A 20,618-nucleotide genomic window follows, 5' to 3' on the forward strand; every position below is an offset into this window, starting at 1 on the left:
CCTGGTAGACTGGTGAAGGTAAGTTAGATAATCTAGGCAATGATTTACTGACGTTTATACAGAAACCAAACTATTTACTCCCCTTCTTACAGCCTGGTAGGCTGGTGAAGGTAAGTTAGGTAACTCTGGCAATGATTTACTGACATTTATACAGAAACCAAACTATTTACTCCCCTTCTTACAGCCTGGTAGACTGGTGAAGGTAAGTTAGATAATTCTGGCAATGATTTACTGACATTTATACAGAAACCAAACTATTTACTCCCCTTCTTACAGCCTGGTAGACTGGTGAAGGTAAGTTAGGTAACTCTGGCAATGATTTACTGACATTTATACAGAAACCAAACTATTTACTCCCCTTCTTACAGCCTGGTAGACTAGTGAAGGTAAGTTAGATAACTCTGGCAATGATTTACTGACATTTATACAGAAACCAAACTATTTACTCCCCTTCTTACAGCCTGGTAGACTAGTGAAGGTAAGTTAGATAACTCTGGCAATGATTTACTGACATTTATACAGAAACCAAACTATTTACTCCCGTTCTTACAGCCTGGTAGGCTGGTGAAGGTAAGTTAGATAATTCTGGCAATGATTTACTGACATTTATACAGAAACCAAACTATTTACTCCCGTTCTTACAGCCTGGTAGACTGGTGAAGGTAAGTAAGATAACTCTGGCAATGATTTACTGACATTTATACAGAAACCAAACTATTTACTCCCGTTCTTACAGCCTGGTAGACTGGTGAAGGTAAGTTAGATAACTCTGGCAATGATTTACTGACATTTATACAGAAACCAAACTATTTACTCCCGTTCTTACAGCCTGGTAGACTGGTGAAGGTAAGTTAGGTAACTCTGGCAATGATTTACTGACATGTATACAGAAACCAAACTATTTACTCCCCTTCTTACAGCCTGGTAGACTGGTGAGGGTAAGTTAGATAACTTAGGCAATGATTTACTGACATTTATACAGAAACCAAACTATTTACTCCCCTTCTTACAGCCTGGTAGACTGGTGAAGGTAAGTTAGATAATTCTGGCAATGATTTACTGACATTTATACAGAAACCAAACTATTTACTCCCGTTCTTACAGCCTGGTAGACTAGTGAAGGTAAGTTAGATAACTCTGGCAATGATTTACTGACATTTATACAGAAACCAAACTATTTACTCCCGTTCTTACAGTCTAGTAGACTGGTGAAGGTAAGTTAGATAATTCTGGCAATGATTTACTGACATTTATACAGAAACCAAACTATTTACTCCCGTTCTTACAGCCTGGTAGACTGGTGAAGGTAAGTTAGATAACTCTGGCAATGATTTACTGACATTTATACAGAAACCAAACTATTTACTCCCGTTCGTACAGCCTGGTAGACTGGTGAAGGTAAGTTAGATAACTCTGGCAATGATTTACTGACATTTATACAGAAACCAAACTATTTACTCCCCTTCTTACAGCCTGGTAGGCTGGTGAAGGTAAGTTAGATAACTCTGGCAATGATTAACTGACATTTATACAGAAACCAAACTATTTACTCCCCTTCTTACAGCCTGGTAGACTGGTGAAGGTAAGTTAGATAACTCTGGCAATGATTTACTGACATTTATACAGAAACCAAACTATTTACTCCCCTTCTTACAGCCTGGTAGGCTGGTGAAGGTAAGTTAGATAACTCTGGCAATGATTAACTGACATTTATACAGAAACCAAACTATTTACTCCCGTTCTTACAGCCTGGTAGACTGGTGAAGGTAAGTTAGATAATTCTGGCAATGATTTACTGACATTTATACAGAAACCAAACTATTTACTCCCCTTCTTACAGCCTGGTAGGCTGGTGAAGGTAAGTTAGATAACTCTGGCAATGATTTACTGACATTTATTCAGAAACCAAACTATTTACTCCCCTTCTTACAGCCTGGTAGACTAGTGAAGGTAAGTTAGATAACTCTGGCAATGATTTACTGACATTTATACAGAAACCAAACTATTTACTCCAGTTCCTTCAGCCTGGTAGACAGGTGAAGGTTTGTATTTATGGTTATAGTTGTTTGTAAATAGAAACAGAACTTCAGAAAATGTATTATGGTTGTGAAAGATCAGTTTTAATACTCAGATTCGCTATAAACTTTTGACTGGTTAATAAATGTTTGAAAATAAAAAAAAAAAAAAAAAAAAATAAATTCTGTAAAATCTTTTTTTTTTTTTGGTTATTTGAAATAATACCTTAAATATTTATTTTGCAAAATTGAACAAGTTTATTTAAAAATTAAGGCTGATTGAAGGGAGGGGTCTCTCCGTATGGAGCTTCAAATACTGTAACTTCAGAATTTATTGCATGCATTTATTATTGCAATTTTAATCATTGCGCTATTAAGAAAAATCCTGTTTAATAATTCATTTAAAAAATTCAAAATTCGAGTTTAAATTATTGCGATTATAACTCTGTCGCAATTTTTGCAATGATAAAAACATCGCAATCATTCTGAATTTACAGTATGACTTTTGACTTGGGCTGTTCCGGTAAAATGTTTTAAAAAAAATAGGTCTTGATATGATATGAAAAAATTGCTTTAGTTTTTTCTGTTATCTAACAGATCAAGAATGGAGAAGATGACTTTGGTTGGACAGTTGTAGTTAATATTCAGAAGAAGGCGAACCAGACCAAGGTAGTTATTGTCTTATTTTTATCTTTTTTGGGGGAAGTGTATATACCCTAAATTTACATATACACTATACCTTAAGTGAGCAACAATCATTCAATCTATAAGGATACAATATTAGATTAAGAACAGCAACATTTGCACAGATCTTGTTAGTAAAACAATGATGACAGGAAAAATAATGTTTCTTGGTTAAACATATGAATTGTATGAGAATGAATATTATACTGTATGAATATGTATATAACAAGTAACAGTAGTTTCATGATATTGTAGTGGAAATTTTGTTAGAAATTACATTATTTTTTTCATTATTGAGAAATTTATGGATTACTGAGCAATTTTTTTCTCAAGCAAATCGTAGGTAGCAGCCAGAGAGATACAAAATATTTGGGGCAACCTTTCATAGATGTACAGTAATCATCACCAAATTTATTTCTAAAATTTAAATTGGAAATGGGGAATGTGTCAAAGAGACAACAACCTGACCATAGCACAGACAACAGCAGAAGGTCACCAATATGTCTTCAATGCAGCGAGAAAATTGGGTCAAGTAGGATAAACGGTACTGTAGTTCCATCGGAAGAACAGAGTAATAAATCGGTTAAATTTTCGAAGTAAATCGGTTTATATATACATAAGTTGACAGGTTGACAAGTGAAAAAGTCGACAGTTTGACAAGTGTTATAGTTGACAGGTTGACAAGTGTTAAGGTTGACAATAGTTAAGGTCAACAGGTTGATAAGAATTAAGGTCAATAGGTTGACAAGTTATAAGGTTAACAGGTTGACAGGTTTAATTTTACAATTGAGGCATATTTTTTCAGATCAAAACTTTTTATACCCACGCTTTGAAAAAAAGTGGGGTATACTGTTTTACCTCTGTCTGTCCTTCCGTCAGTCCGTCAGTCTGTCAGTCAGTCCGTCCGTCCCATGAATATTTTTCGTCACATTTTTCTCAGGAACTACACTACCAGGATTTCTGAAATTTGGTTTCAGGCTTGATATAAGTCAGCTATACCGTGTGATGCGTTTTCAGATTCATCACTCAACAACTTCCTGTTTACCGAACACTTGTTTGATTTTACACATGATAGCCAAGTTGAAAATTTTACGTCACATTTTTCTCAGGAACTACAATACAGTACATTACGGTTATTTGCATAGCCTATTTGTCAGACGAAATTATGCAATAAAGCGGAGTATGCTTATATCCGAAATGCCAAAATACGGAGTCAAATAACCTCGATAGAGGAAATCCTGAAGAAAGATGAACGTCCATAATCCACTTACAACATATTGAATGATTATTTATTCTAATAAAAGTTATTTGTCTAGTGTTGTGCATTTTTATTTCATTGTTTATTCTTTCAATAAAGTTTATAAACACATTTAGTTTTAGTTTATTTATGTACCGACTTTTCCTTTACCTGAGATACGAAAATAAAATTGTTCTAAAAATAGATTTGTTTCTATAACCCGGATGTACAAATTATATTTTTACGCTTTGATTAAAACAAACTGTTGAACAATGCTACACAGTTTATAATCATTTGATACAATAAATGTGTAATGAACTGCCTTTAATGTGCAGTATTTACCGATTGCACAGTGATGTAACACTGTTACAATAACCTCGTTAGTTTCGTATACAGTATGCAAAGCAGTTCTAACAGGTAATAAGGCCCTGCACGGGTTATTTGCTGGACACGAGTGTTGAAAGTGAGAAAATATAATAATTTAAAGTTAATGTTCTTTTCAAAAAATATTCAAAATGAAAGATTGATGTATGAAATTCTTCAACCATATATAAATGCCCTGTAATATTTAACATAAATGTAGATCACCCCATGCCAAATATTGGATAATGATCGATAATTAGCAGGCGTTATTGTTTTAAAAATACACCCAACATGTAATCTATGAGCAATGTTTGAAATGCAATCAATAATTAACACCTTTTGAGACAGAAGATCATAGAATGGTTGTGTTTTTACAACAATCAGCTGATTGACATCTTTATGACCTCGAGGCTTAAAATAGAATATGGGAAACTTTACCTGTGTACACATCGAGGCCTTTTTTATAATCATATAAACACGAAAGAAACTGTTTTAAAACTTTATTTAAATAACACAGAAATAAATGTGAAATAATATAAAAAAAATATGATGCATTCAAGAAAAATATACTTACCAAATTGCTGTTTCCGGTCAAAAATCTCGTCAGTTTTAAATAAGCATATCTAGCTGGCGATTATTTTCTATGCAATTAACCGAAATGCCACTTGAGGGGCTATGCATATAACCGTACAATTTAACATTAGATGAATGGGAAATGGTTCTGTGCAGGAGAAAAGTATGCAATTAACCGAATTATGCTATTAAGCGGTATGCAATTAAGTGGAATCGACTGTACAAGATATTTCTGAAATTTGGTTTAAGGGTTAATATAAGTCAGCTATACCGTGTGATGCGTTTTCAGATTCATCACTCGACAACTTCCTTTTACCAAACACTTGCATATTTTTACACAATTAATATTATCCACTTGCGGCGGGGGTATCATCAGTGAGCAGTAGCTCGCAGTTTCACTTGTGTTTTTTACAGTCTCCATTTCTCACAATGAAATTGTCAACTTCTACCAGTAACTAATAATACTATTTAGTGAGTACACTTTATAAATGCTTTCAAGTTGTCAACCTGTCAACCTGTCGACTTGTCAACCATAACTTACTTTATATTATATTAAATTGTCAACTTGTCAACCTGTCAACCATTAAAATAGTTACATTTTTAAAATTGTCAACCTGTCGACTTGTCAACCTGTCAACCAGTCAACCATAAAAGTATTTACATTATTAACATTGTCAACCTGACGACATGTCAATCTGTCTACCAGTAATTTAATTTTTGTTGTTGTATAATTCAAATACCTTTATTGCCCATGAATACATATGCATATGAATTTATTATGAAAGCCGAAACTATAGTACTGTATATCCTACTTGAACCGAAACTCCCACACCTGGAGGCGTCCTTCAGCTGCCCCTAATTCTGTCAATTCTGAAATAGAATTTACTTTAAAAAGGTTCATAGAGTTTTATCTTATCTCTGTATTCAAAACAATAAGTAATTTCCACTATACCAGATTTTGCTGAGCAGTAGAACTTAGCGGGTTCTTTTTCATGAAGAGCAGAAATTTCAGGTCAGGTTGCAGACATCTTTAACTCCTGTTTGTATAATGTTTCAATTTTTATCCAGAATACCCCAGACACTGGTCCTGTATATGTAGCTGAAGTGTTGGCACATCTTACTAAAGAATGTGCGAGGAGTAGGAACTCAGCAAATATCAAACCATGTCCTGCTGGGGAAAAGGGAGAAATGCAGGTAACTAATTCATTTCGCGAATAATCTTATTTTTTTGAAGTTGGAAATTAAACACTCTTTACATTAGAAATTTAAAACTATTGCATATTAGATATCATTTCATGTTGTTAAAGTGATAGAATAGTTGACAATGTTTTAATTGGCCATGGTATCAGTTAAAGTTGTGTTCATCTTGTCATATTTTAACTCTAATTTACTTCAAATTATAATGTAAAGCTTACATTCATGGTGATTTGATGGGGGTTGTTTACTGCAATTGGTAAAAAAGGAAAGTGATGTCGAAATTACTTATAGGTTTTATGTCTGTAGGGAAATGTAGTAATTGCTGATGAAAAAAAGGTGTATGCATTTTCTTTTATAGGTTATTCCAGTATTGTCCCATTTAATACAACAAATAAGTGCTGTCAGATTATATATACCACAAGATTTACGTCCCCTTGATAACAGACAAAGTGTGCTCAAGTCAATACAGGTAAGAAATTTTAGAAGTTGTGCAAACTTTATGTTCAGTTCACCTACCCTTAAGACCTCTGTAAGATGAGGGCGGTAAAGGGTTATTTTCGTGCAACGTGATCGCCGTTTTTTATTTCATGTTCAACATGTTTTTACTTTTTTATTTGACGTTCAGTCGTGCAAGACGGATGCCTCGTTCAACGTGTTCTGCTCATTTAATTTTACGTGCATCGTTATTTTCAAAGTCTTATTTTGCGTGCTCGGTATTTTTCAAATAAAATTCAAACACTTGGAAGGATCGTCAAGAAATACTTTTTTAAAAGCCGTAAACCAATTATACAGCCCGTTACAGAGTAGTGATCGAATTCGCGTTTCTTTACCGTCAGAATAAGTTACGTTATCGACAAACTTATTTCAGAAGTGACATAATTTAATTTTCTTCATCGACAAAATATTTCATGTCCAACGTGTAAGTTTTCATTGTTGAAGTCGAAGTTTTTTTTAAAGGGGCACTAGCTACGAGATATATAAAAAATCTAAAGTTTGATTTTTTTCTGTTCAATCAATAATGAAAGTGAAATAGTGGAATAACATTTCACTTTTTGCAGCAAAAAAGGTTCAATTTTGTCAAATTACGCCAAGAAACATTGATAATTAGTAATTCACTTGCAAGTGAATGAGTCGACCTCTTTAAATCCATATTCATGTGAACTTCAATTTAACCCCTAGCTAGAGATTGACAACGCATGCATTGTACGTGTACTGGTTATTTAAAGAAAAAGAATGTCAACAATGAAAGTGAAACTACGGTAAATCATTTGATTGCTAATTCGATGCACATATAATCATTCTTATACGGTTAAAAGCAATGAGAAACATCTATTTTTAATGATTCTATAAAATAAAATCTAACAGACCTATAAAAATCCAATCGCACGTATTGGTTTAATGTATTCATATCTTTAAAATCTTTGTTTACATCGCTTATATGGTCATCTGAGGTCAAATCGATAGGTAATTAGATGGCGTCTGGACTGAAATACACACGAAACGAACCTATATATTTTCTACCCCATACTCTGTAAACTGTTTATTCTAGACTTTTGATAGTTTGGATAAATGTTTTACAGTGTTATAAATCAAATATGAGAATTTGAATCAAATCGGTGACCATGAATTTGACAGCTAGTGCCCCTTTAACATCGTCAAACATTTTTTATAATCAACCTCTGTCATTGGCATTTTCATTTTAACGGTAAAGGATCAAGTACAGGATCTCCGAAATTTCTATCATTTGTTACGAGGAAATCATTATTCAATCGAACATTATGTCTTTGTTCATGACACATATTATGAAATACAAAGGAGTTGATGTTTTAAGGAACTGTAGAGGTCTCCACAGGTTTTCAACAATGGTAGAATTCAAAACCTTGAATATGAAAGCCTCGAAATCCATGATACTTTTTCTGTGCGGTAGTTATATCTACAAATTCCAATCATGTACACGACATAAAATACATGTATATTCATACATGTAAATTTATATATTGGGAATTTATTTTTGTTTCCAAACAGAATTATAAGGTTATGTATAAGTGCCTCCGTTCACTGCACAATTGTAAATTGTCTTCCTAAAGACCAGCCATAATAAATGGCACAAGTTCACGTAGTCATAAAAAAGTCGTATAATTTACGTTATCGAACAAAAAATCAGAAATACGGAATATTATATGTGAATGGTTAGGAAATCCGTTTCCCCTACATGTTTTACAAGTCAAAGAAAATTGTTTTCCCTGTTACAAACGTTTTAAGAACCAGCTTTGTGTAACCTATAGACAAATTCGACTGGATATAAGGAAGTTAATATGTTTACTCTGATTTGAAATTATCTTTTAGAATTTTTTTTAGTAATTGAGAACCTATGTTGTTTATGGGTAATAGATGAAATGTTGCAAGATACCTCAAAATGACAGCAAGCGCAGTTTTCCGGACGATTTTCATTTGTACACTGCTAAAAACTGTCAGGTCCTGGCCATGATATATTTTGGAGAAATTTTTTTTTACTGATTTTTACTAAAAAATATATTATCTGTGTGTGCCATTGCAAGAAATAGTTGTGCTCGTTATTTTGTCATATTAAAAAAAATTCTCAACAAAATTTTCCCGTTTAAACTGTACTAGAAAAAAGTTTGGCATGTGAAACGGACGAAGACATATTCTAACAGAAGTACAAATACCAGTCCTCCCTTTTGTGTATACATATGAGAAAACATTTCAAAGTTATTGATTGAATTCAAATCCATCACACATACGGTACACATTGTAGTCCGAAAAAATAAAGGACTTCATTCCTATCAAACACTTTTTTAATTGTTTACCAGTATATTTCTTTTAGTTTTGGGTAAAATTGTAAAGGAAATAATACTATCAAGACGTCCTTCCATAACTGACTTTGAAGAAATGACTACTTTTCGCCCAATCGAAATGGTCATGAACATATTTTGTTTCATATTATTAGAATTATTTTCAATATTATCGGTCTTTAACTTGATTATCGACACATGAAAGTTTGTCAGCATTGTCAATCTTATTAACGTTAAAGTACCAATAGTTCGGTCACTACTCAATTAAGTTTGTCGATAACGTAGCTAATTTTGACGGTAAAGAAACATCAATTCGTTCACTTCTCTGTTACGGGCTGTATCATAAATGTGTATACTAAATCGGGAATATCAAGTAAAACAAAGAGTTAATATATAAAGGAAGACAGTGACTCAGTCACAAAAGGTTCACATAAAAGTATTTATTTTTCGTGCAACGTTCATTCAAGAAATTATTTTACGTTCAACGTGAAACTATGGCTTATTTCACATTTTTTTCGTGCAAGCACCCCCCTTTACTACCCTCTAAGATATTTTGACCTCTGTTGAATGACGCTCATCCAAAATAAATATGGCCACAATACTAATAAGTATAAAAAATAGCTAAATAACTTTAATAGCTTTACTTTAATCCTACATGTATAAGACCAAACATTGCTTGTGTCATATTTCAGAATTTTGTTATATTACTCCCACCTTTCAACAAAGAAACAATAAAATAATTTATTTTTGAAGAATTCCTATAATTATATTAGCATGCTCGTACTAAATTTGACCAAAATGCAAAGATCTTTAGATTTTTCACTTGCTTGCCAGAACTTCACTATGAAATATTTATTCTTGGAAGCAAATGGACAGACAATTTTCTATTGTAATAAACTAATCAAACTGTTGCTTTAAGTCCCACTATGGAGTTTGTAGATGAGATAAGCATACAGAAGCAAGTTCAAGTGCATCAGGATTTCATTACCTTATCATTATGGCAATACACTTTTAGAAAATGAAAATTCATTAACTTACCATAAATTCATTTAACAAAGGAAGTGGAAAAAAGATTTCCGGATGGAGTACCATTGATAGACCCTATAGAAGATATGGGTATTAAAGAAAAAGGTCTCAAAGAATGTGTCAAGGTAGGTTTTAAGTGTAGTTTGGTTGAAACTTAAGCAAGGTGCATTTTCTCATGAACTGTTCAACCAAAGCTTTTAAAATTTTAATATGTTGGTTTTGACAACAAAATGGAGGTCAAGTTCAATAATAACGATTTTGACTTTTACTGTTCAGGAGTTATGGTTCTTGAAAGATTGAAAAATGGTGTTTCCAGTCTGTCAGTGTATTTACTCATGAACCGTTCAACCAAAGCTTTTCAAATTTAAATATGTTGTTACTGTCAGATGACAAAATTGAGGTCAAGTTCAATAATGACGATTTTGACTTTTACCGTTCAGGAGTTCTGGTCCTTGTGATATTGAAAAATGCCAGGACACAAATAAATGTTATTAAATCTGGTTTGCTGTCGCTCTTACAGCCTCTTGTTTTCATGTGATCTGATTTTATGCATTAACTGCGGCAAGTTTTAATTTAAAAACAATCATGGGATAGTTTTACATCAAATGGAATTGAAGACAAATATCTTAATACAAGACTTATATTGTTAAAAGAAATAACTACACACAATCACAAAACATTTTATAGAAAATTGACTTTCACAAAACCCAGTTTAAACTGGGGGTAACACAGTATTATGCAGATAATATGCGTCTTTTTTTTTTTACAGTAAAGATATTGTCTAATGGTAGAGTGCTTATTTTTATATTTTTTAAATGATAAATTTCTTTTCAGAAAATAGAGGCATTTGAACATCGGATGTACTCCCATCCTTTACACAAAGATCCAAAATTAACAGAATTGTACAAACTGTTTGAGAGGAAAGCTAAGGTAAGTTGTTTAAAACAAACATTCAAAAGTATTCTTTCACTACATATAATATAGATTAACTTTACTGTTACTGTCAGATATGATCAAATAAATGGATATTAAAACTTTATGGTTAAGCATGCAACTATTTTAGTTCAAAGTGTTATCAGTGGTTGATCAATGATATAAAAAGGGTGGTCATGAGCCACTCACACAAAATGTAATCTGCTTGAAATATATGTTGTTGAAAATCAGACACTTTACTAAAAAAACTAAAATTTTCAACCTTTTAGGGTTGTTCAAGACATCTTTGGTCACCCTTCTTACATAGAGCTGAGAAGGGAAAAAAGTGTAGGAAAGACCAATAATGATAAATTATAAGTTGATATATTAAGCAATGAATTATAAAAATCTCACAATTAAGTTAGAATTAATTTTTGAAGGTTGGTGCTGAAATAAAAAATATAAAGACAGAACTAAAAAAGAAGAAATCTTTGTTACAAATGGATGAATTGAAATGTAGGAAGAGAGTATTAAGAAGATTGGGATACTGTACAGCATCAGATGTTATAGAGATGAAAGGCAGAGTAGCGTGTGAAATTAGCAGGTAATAAAGAAAGATGATAATGAGGAAGAAATGAGAAGTTTGCTTATGTATTGAGTGTTAGATAAAGTGTGAAAAGAAAGCAACATTAAACAGACAACCAAAGAATTTACTATAGTTTTACCAGAACATAAAAATTTGTCTCTAACTTGTAAAAACACTACTGTACATGAGAAACTATTCATGATTTAAATTTAAATTTTCATCAGAGCTGTTTCCAACAATTTAATTAATTTTGAATAATATTGCTCAGTTGAAAAAGCTTGATCCATGAAAATACAGTAGACTCCACCTAATCGGATATCAGCTAAACTAATATATCGGCTATTGTAATATTATTTCAAAACACCAAACCCTTCCTTATATGTTTAATGTTAATTTTATCGTGTAATCGAATATCGGATAAAAAAATATATTGGCAAATCGGATAAGAATATTCAGGTAATTTTGTTAAAAACCATGTACAATCGGATATTTTCAATGTTTTTCTGACAGGAAATGGACCCGGAAAATACGAATTTGCTATCTTGCAGACAAGAAGATTTTGTTTTTAATAAATAAAAAAGATCTATTTCTTATTAAATTGTTGTCTTTATTCATTGTTTTCCTTTGTCATGTGAATTAGATGCCCTTTTACTTCAAATGGTTTGAATCTATTTATAAATTATGCAAGACTCAGTTGACAAGAGCAGTACGTTGATGTTGGGAGAATTTTGATTAAACTCTAAATGCTCATAGAATGAGAAATACAATCTAAACTGAATGTACCTCCTTCTGAATGATTTATTGCAATATGAATATAAATCCCTTTTGACAAGAGAAATCTGACTTTTGTCAGAGTATTTTTTTCAAATGTGCAAAGATAATCACATGTCATGGCAGCCATATTGGTTTGTTTACAAATTTGTGAAGAAGCCTCTAAAACCATGACCTAAACATAAATAGTCTTCAGAAAAATGTAAACTTTATGCAATAATATTTTATCAATTATAATTATTTTCATAAATTTAAATTTGATTATTTAAAGAATTAAAATTATAACAATTACAATATTTCAGGACATTTGATTTATTTTAATAAATATAGGCTTTAAGAACTGCAAGTGCAAACAAATTTAATCATTACATAATCAGCTGATAATTTTTTATGCAAACATTGTGGTGATGTAACTGATACAAATCACTCCATCAATCCTCCAGCCCTTTCACATATTAAGCAATTGTCAGGGTTAGTAACATCTCAGGATTAGATCTACTTATAATGGCAGAATATTCAATGAATATACATTCATCGTCTAATTGAATATATTGGATAATCAGATATTTTTAGCTGACATTTTGGGTATCCGATTGGCTGGAGTCTACTGTACTTGAATTGGGTCCTTTTAGTTTTGTTGTCATGATATGCAAAATTTTGAAATAGCTGATTTTGTGAAACTTTAAAAAATGTATACTTACAAGTTTGTGATAGCTTACAGTACTATGTATGCAAATGACTACAAAGTTGTTGATATTGAGATATATCTGACATATTTTCAGTACTTCCTTCCAGTTTGATAATATGGACTTCTTTTTCTCTAGGCCAAAAAAATATATATGTCTGTTTAAGGTTACATCATCAAAATAAATAGGGTAGGTAGGTCGGTATTTCTATTTTATTATTTTTTTTCCATTTTATTTTTTGGGTCATGATTTTGAGTTGTGCGGTCTGTCATGCTGTGGTCCGAGTTGTCCATGGGCTGAGTTTACCCATATTTTTAATGATTGGATTATTTTTCTTGGTTATTGATTGGAAAAAAATGGTGGCAAAGTTTTTATTTCATTACACGAGTCGCGAGTTTCCTTAAAACAGCTGTCATATTCACGATTGTGAACAGGCAATTGATTAAATTTATTGGCAACCATTACTTCGCTTTTGACACAAGTTCTATTAATTTTTCACTTTATGATGGAAATAAAATGGTTTAGGGTCGGCGCTCAAAATAGGGTCGGTCATATAACCGTAAACAGACATATATTTTTTTTTGGCCCTATCTTTAATTATATTTATATAAAAATAAAAGGAAATGAGAGGTTTGTCCCATTGAGACAGAAACCTTAACACTAACAGCCTAAAGACAATTCAATATTTATTTAATAAAATATTGTTCAAATTAAGTTAAGCATAAGACATCTAAATTTAATACTTTTATTCATCAACTACTGGTAGCATGAATATTATTATTGTTACTAGGGGTGGCTGAGTGGTCTAAGTAGTAACTACTGTAATCACTAGCCAGTCAACACTGAGGTTGTGAGTTCAAACCTCCCTTGTGCGGTTGCACTCAACTTGTCAGTTTTCCTATTGAAGGTCAGTGGTTTTCTCTGGGCATTTCGGCTTCCTCCACCAATAAAAACTAGCCGCCGCGAAATAGCCTAAATGCGGTGCTTAAAAGTGGTGTTAAATCACCAACGATCTAATCTATTATTGTTATATTTCAGTGGTGATGAGTTGTTGATGACAGAGTTGTTGTTTAATGGTGTATTTAATGATCTGTCTGTACAGCAATGTTGTGCTTTAGTCAGCTGTTTTGTGTTTGATGAGAAAGCCAATGAAATGCCTAAATTAACAGAAACATTGTCAGGGCCTCTAAGAATCATGCAAGTAAGTAACTAGTATGACATAAGAATGCCATGTATTAAACTTTTATGAAATTTATATTAGATGATTGGATAAAATAAAAAATTTGCTAGTTCCCTTTTAAAGTTTTTATTTATTATACCCCACGCAACGAAGTTGCGGAGGGTATAATGTTTTTGACGCGTCCGTCAGTCCGTCTGTCAGTCTGTCCGTCCGTCCGTCAGTCTGTCCGTCCGTCTGTCAGTCTGTCCGTCCGTCAGTCCGTCAGTCCTGTTTCTTGTCATCGCAACTCCTCTCAAACCACACAACAGAATTTTACGAAACCTTTTCAGATAATAAGGACATACTATGTAGTTGTGCATATCGACAGGAAATTGCAATTCAATTTTTTTTCTAGGAGTTACACCCCTTTGAACTTATTTACTTTAATGTACTACTGCAACAGTTTGTCATCGCAACTCCTCTCAAACCACACAACAGAATTTCACGAAACCTTATCAGATAATAAGGACATACTATGTAGTTGTGCATATTGACGGGAAATTGCGATTCAATTTTTTTTCTAGGAGTTGCGCCCCTTTGAACTTATTTACTTTAATGTACTACTGCAACAGTTTGTCATCGCAACTCCTCTCAAACCACACAACAGAATTTCACGAAATCTTTTTATATGAAAAGGACATATTATGTAGTTGTGCATATTGACGGGAAATTACGATTCAATTTTATTTCTAGGAGTTACGCCCCTTTGAACTTATTTGCTTCAATGTACTACTGCAACAGTTTGTCATCGCAACTCCTCTGAAACTACATAACAGAATTTCATGAAACCTTTTCAGATAATAAGGACATACTATGTAGATGTGCATATCGACAGGAAATCACGATTCAATTTTTTTTCTAGGAGTTGCACCTCTTTGAACTTATTTGCTTTAAGGTACTACTTCAACAGTTTGTCATCTCAACTCCTCTGAAACCACACAACAGAATTTCATGAAACTTTGTAGATAATAAGGACATAGTACATAGATGTGCATATCAACAGGAAATTACGATTCAATTTTTTTTCTAGGAGTTATGCCCCTTTGAACTTATTTGCTTCAATGTACTTCTGCAACAGTTTGTCATCTCAACTCCTCTGAAAACACACAACAGAATTTCATGAAATTTTGTAGATAATAAGGAAATACTATGTAGATGTGTATATTGACAGGAAATTATTATTCAGTATTTTTTCTTATACAATTTTTTTTTCTTATACTTATTTAATTTCTCCAATGACAATGTGGGGACGTGGGGTATGTGAGCATGCTCACTAAGGTTCTTTAATTTCCAAAATAATGATGGTTGAAAAAAATTTGCGCCATCACATTATGCAGAACTAATCTAACTTTATATTCATAAATCATGACTTCAAAATTGAAAGTTCTTGTATGTATGCCAGATAACAGAGATTAAATAACATCAGGCATACTCTGATTGTTCTTAAGTATACATTCAAATTGATAAGACAAATATCTTAACAATAGAATTCTTTTCATACAGGATACTGCCAGAAGAATAGCTCGAGTGAGTAGGGAAGCTAAGATTGATGTTGATGAGGAACAATATGTAGAATCATTCAGGCCCCATATGATGGATATTGTAAATGCTTGGTGTAATGGATGTACCTTTGGACAGATTTGTAAAATGACTGAAGTATTTGAAGGCAAGTCTTAATGAAATACATTTATAATAGATTTTTTCACTGTTTTAGTCATCATCAAGTTATAAGGGGTGAAGAAATGAGCATCTTTAAACAAGAATATTGTTAAAAATGATTGATAATAAATTGATGTGAAGCTTCATTTTAAAAGGTATAATTCTCTTTGGCAGTAGATATTTTGTTGGTGCATACTGCCATAAAACACATGCACAGTGAAGCTTGTCTTTCCTTACCAATTTGGGATTTGAACTTATATAATGATTAGTCAGATGTCTGGTTAACAAAAGATTTTACTTAATATATTCATTGTCTTTTACAACACTTCTTCTAAGACAGATTTTCATTTTGCAAAATTCAGTTTAGAAAGATTGTACTGGTTTTACTTTACTAGTGAATTACACTATATTTGTAAGACATACAACCTTAGTGAAATATACATTTATTGTTAATTAAGAATTTAATTGATGTTTAGGCAGTATAATCCGTTGTATGAGACGCTTAGAGGAAACCTTAAGACAGATGTGTCAAGCTTCTAAAGCTATTGGTAATACAGAGCTAGAAAATAAATTTGCTGAAGGTAAGCAAAAAACTACTTACTTTATTTGTGTATTATGATTAATTTTACTTGTATAATACATAATAGTTTAGGTATATGTGAGGTCTTTACACATTATAATTGCTTACCAAATAGAAATTTTTCACAAAACCCAAATGGGCAATCCCTGTTGGCTAGGATTGTCAGATTTCATCGAAGGTCAGTGGTTTTCTCTAGGCACTAGGCCAACATTAAAAATATCTTTGTTTCCCCTCCCCCGACTGAGGTTGTCAGGGTATGGATAGGTAGGTAGGCCAATTATTTTATTTTATTTCTTGATATAATTTTTCTATATTGAATTTTTACAAAATTCAACAGGTAAGGCTCAAGTCAAGAAAAGTGGGGTATTCCCTGTATTCAGTGTACACCCCAGTTTTCTAGTGTTAAAAACGGTATACAGGGACCTCCTTTTTTCCTATCCATTTTATGGTATATATCTACAAAAGCGCACATTCTACATGTGATAATAATGTTTAATGATAGCAAGTGTTTTATTAGTTAAAATTCAAGCTCATTTCAAGTCTAATTTGATGTATAACTCACAACAATTCCTTTGTTCACCAATTCATACCTTGATAATTACTTATGAGAAGACAAAAAGATATGTTAATCACTTGGGAATTAAAATTCAATGAATAAAATTTTTCAATAAATTCTAAATTCTTTATTAACTTTGAGCCTTACGGCTCATCAGTATAATCAAGTACATGTACAGTGTATATGTTACAGTGAATTTGTATAATCAGGGATTATGCAGAATCCCTGATTTTTCAGGGAATATGTAGAATCACTAAAATCATTAGTAATTATATATAATCCCTGAAAATGACCAGTGATTTTACATAATCACTGAACATTTTAATAATTATTCTACAAATTCCCTAATATGATTTCAGGGATTATGAATAATTTAATGATCCTTTGTTTGATAAAAAAAATAATATATATAGACAAATTATATTTTTTTCTTTCATTAATTCCTTGCCAGATGAAATAATTTTGCTTTTAAACACAGAGGATGATCTAAAAGATATAACCAACACAGGGTTTCGAGATAAAGTTGAAGACTTCAAAATTAATAATATCAACATTCCCTTTATAGCAATAGCTTTACATGTATTGTTTGTTTATTAAAAGCCAGCGTCAAATGAATATTCAGGTAAAAAAGAAGATGTGGTGTTATTGCCAATGAGACAACTGTCAGCAAGAGACCAAAATGACATAGAAATTAACATCTATAGGTCACCGTACGGTCTTCAACAATGAGCAAAGCCCATACCGCATAGTCAGCTATAAAAGGCCTCGAAATGACAATGTAAAACAATTCAAACGAGAAAACTAACGGCATTATTTATGCTCTATTTTTAAATCCACAAAGCATGTTATTTGTGATACATGTAAAGCAAATGGTGAAGAAGATTATGGAACATCTGTTTTGTGTGTTTTTTTTTGTTTAAGGGCATATCCAACAGTTTATTTTTGACGGTGAGAATTTTTTCCCTTGAAGATATTTCATTCTTCAATTGACAGAGAATCAAATTTTGCCAAAAAAAATATTAGTCGTCGATTTCGTTTTTTCAAAAAATACTGCTGAAAATTGAACATTTTTGCAATTTTGGAGTAAAATACGGTTTTTATTTAGAAAAATTAAGTATGATTTTTTAATCAACATATACTTTTATAATGGGGCTCAAATTAAATCAAAATAATTCAAGATGGTTAGAAAAATCTAACTTTACCATTTAAAGCATTAATTCTTACTCAATATAAAGCCAAAACGTTATGATGGACCCAAACAACAGCAAGAAATGAACATTTGAAATGCACATTTTTAATTTATTAAAATATTTCTAACGGTGTCGATTTGGCCAAAGTAAGATATGTTATTCTTTGAAAAAAATGGAACGTTATAACGTTTTGAAAAATATTTGTCACCGTACTCGTTTTTGAGAAAAATCGAGAAATATGATATTGTTTACTAAATCCCTTCCGTAAGCCTCACAAATTGCGCCAAAAATTAAGACGTTTCGGGAAATAACGTTATATTTCCCCGCTAATTTTTCAAAGGCAGTGCGACGGCAGACAAATGTAAAATACACTGTGACTTTGTTGGATAGTTGTCTCGATAGCACTCATATCTCATATCGCATCTTCTTATTTATAATGAACTAGTATATGGACGAGATGACAATTCAGTTAGTTTTACAATGAAGTGTTTTCTTACACTGATTTATATTACACCGTCTTTAATTTCAGATATCGAAATTAATAAAGAGCTAGTGAAATTTTGCAACCAAACACTTGTCTAAAAACTCACTGACTCTGTGTTATTTATTTATGTTGCAGTTTTGGGCTTTTTATTCTTTATAGGCTTCTAGCTTTTACAAAAATATGTATGTTGACTCTTAGTGTTTTGAATTATATGTGTCGTTCGGTTGCTGTCGTATTAATGTATATACATTTAAAAACAATTTCAAAACAAAAGGATTGATTGGACAGGATATAGAAATATTCACATCTCTGGACTTCTCACTTCCGACAGTATATCTTTGCTATAATTGGGTGCGGCCGTTTAGCTGCTCGGATGTATACAATTATATTTACAGCCTCGTTTAGTCGAAATAAAAATGTCGTATATCTTATGCATAGTGTAGTGAGAGTTTCGTGCATCTTTACGTTTAAAAAACCATCTAAATAAATGGTTCAAGGGATATCCAAACCTTGAATAAGATCTCTTAACAACAACAAATGTCACATGAATCTTCAAATAAGTCACATGGCTGATTTTAACACAGCTGACCTGTTGCGCCATTTGCAGACTGTTGTAGATGTCATGAAAAAAAACTCTAATTTACAAAACAGATCAGAAAAACAATAACTTGAGAATAAACTCCACCTAGTTTTGCTGCATACAATGTAACCACTGATGTAGACTACTATATAACTATATTATTATTGATTATTCAAACAAATAAATTCAAAAAGAAAGATGCGGAAAGAAATTCTAAAATTTTCGTTTAAAAATAAAATATAGATATTCTTTTTTTTTACCAAAACTGGAAAACTGTTAAGACAATTATCAGTTGAGAACTAATGATTATGCATCACTATATGCAATTAATAAATTGATTGCTCCCGTGCTCCAGTGGCAAATATATCACGCATATTTACGACGAGGCTAAAGTGGATCTGAATAAATGATTGATACATTAAGATAAAGGGTTTGCTAGCGGTAAAACGTATGCCGTACTAGAATAAAGTTGAATAATGATCAAAATCTTGAGTTAAGCTATTAGCCCCCCTCCCCCCCTCCAATTTTGGATTATGATATTTCGATGGCTGTTTTTTTTCCCTATCCTATTATGGAACCGCTGGTTTTAAGAGGGGGTTGGTTATAAGTCAAGACTTACATCAAGATTTACACCGTTTTTTATTTGTTTGTTAAATTATATTTATTTCCTCATACATAAGTAAACAGATATTTTTTACTTGTATGTCAGTTTATATATTACAATGTTTTCTTATTTCATTTTTTTATTACAGTGTCGTTTTTCGCAACGCAAAGCTAGATGATAGATGCAATAATACATGTTAGTTTATGTCGTATTTTATTTTTCTCAAGAGACCAATTTTTTTAATCTTTCTCAAGTCAAATCAAACTTTGAGTTTTCTATCCTAAATGACAAAATCTCGGATAATTTTGATAAAGAATTAATTACAATTTGTGTTGCATTCTAATGAAAAAAATAAATTATCACGCATTTGTTCTTGTTGTTCTCTACTGTACTGTATATTGAAGATAATTCTAATAAAACGGAAACTTAAGTGAGTATGGTCTATAATTATAAAGATAATTGCAGTTCTTTTATAATGGACCAAGTGGACAACATCTTTTAAGATTTGACTTCTTTTTCTGTTAATATTCTGTATGAGTTTTCTGCCGATTCCCGCCGTGCCCTTTCCTTTGAGGAAAGAAACCGCCCTTGCCAGACGGCCATAGCCAATGGTGATTCCGTTATGACGTCGTTGAAACAACGTTAAGTTACGGGAAACAATAGACGACGGTTACGTTTGATATTACCTCCCCTGAAACTGTTGGATATGCCCTTAAATGAACCAGACATTCAAACTGTATGAACTTAGGCATCTAAATGTAGGAAAAACAGGCAGAACTTAGGATTGACACATAGAAACAAATTTTAGAGGAAGCTTGCATTTGGTGTAATATTCTCATAGCAATTCCACATGGTAAAAAAGGACTCGTTGAAGGGAAACCCG

The 20,618-nt window shown here is 32.1% G+C and overlaps 1 protein-coding gene across 2 annotated transcripts in view; it reads left to right on the forward strand.

Moving 5' to 3' along the window:
- The window catches only part of LOC139523287 (exosome RNA helicase MTR4-like), a 53,067-nt gene that overhangs the window by 24,789 nt on the left and 7,660 nt on the right, over positions 1-20,618 (forward strand). Inside the window, exons 16-24 of one of the 2 annotated variants that reach the window (XM_071317164.1) lie at positions 2,613-2,684; positions 5,941-6,066; positions 6,428-6,538; positions 9,941-10,033; positions 10,743-10,838; positions 11,261-11,424; positions 13,902-14,064; positions 15,586-15,748; positions 16,218-16,322. In XM_071317164.1, coding sequence (XP_071173265.1) covers positions 2,613-2,684; positions 5,941-6,066; positions 6,428-6,538; positions 9,941-10,033; positions 10,743-10,838; positions 11,261-11,424; positions 13,902-14,064; positions 15,586-15,748; positions 16,218-16,322 — 1,093 coding nt within the window. Of the gene's footprint in view, positions 1-2,612; positions 2,685-5,940; positions 6,067-6,427; positions 6,539-9,940; positions 10,034-10,742; positions 10,839-11,260; positions 11,425-13,901; positions 14,065-15,585; positions 15,753-16,217; positions 16,323-20,618 lie in introns of both variants that reach the window. The other variant, XM_071317157.1, reaches the window with a different exon arrangement.

The sequence above is a fragment of the Mytilus edulis genome, chromosome 1 (genome assembly GCF_963676685.1).
Source record: "Mytilus edulis chromosome 1, xbMytEdul2.2, whole genome shotgun sequence".
Lineage (NCBI taxonomy): Eukaryota > Metazoa > Mollusca > Bivalvia > Mytilida > Mytilidae > Mytilus > Mytilus edulis.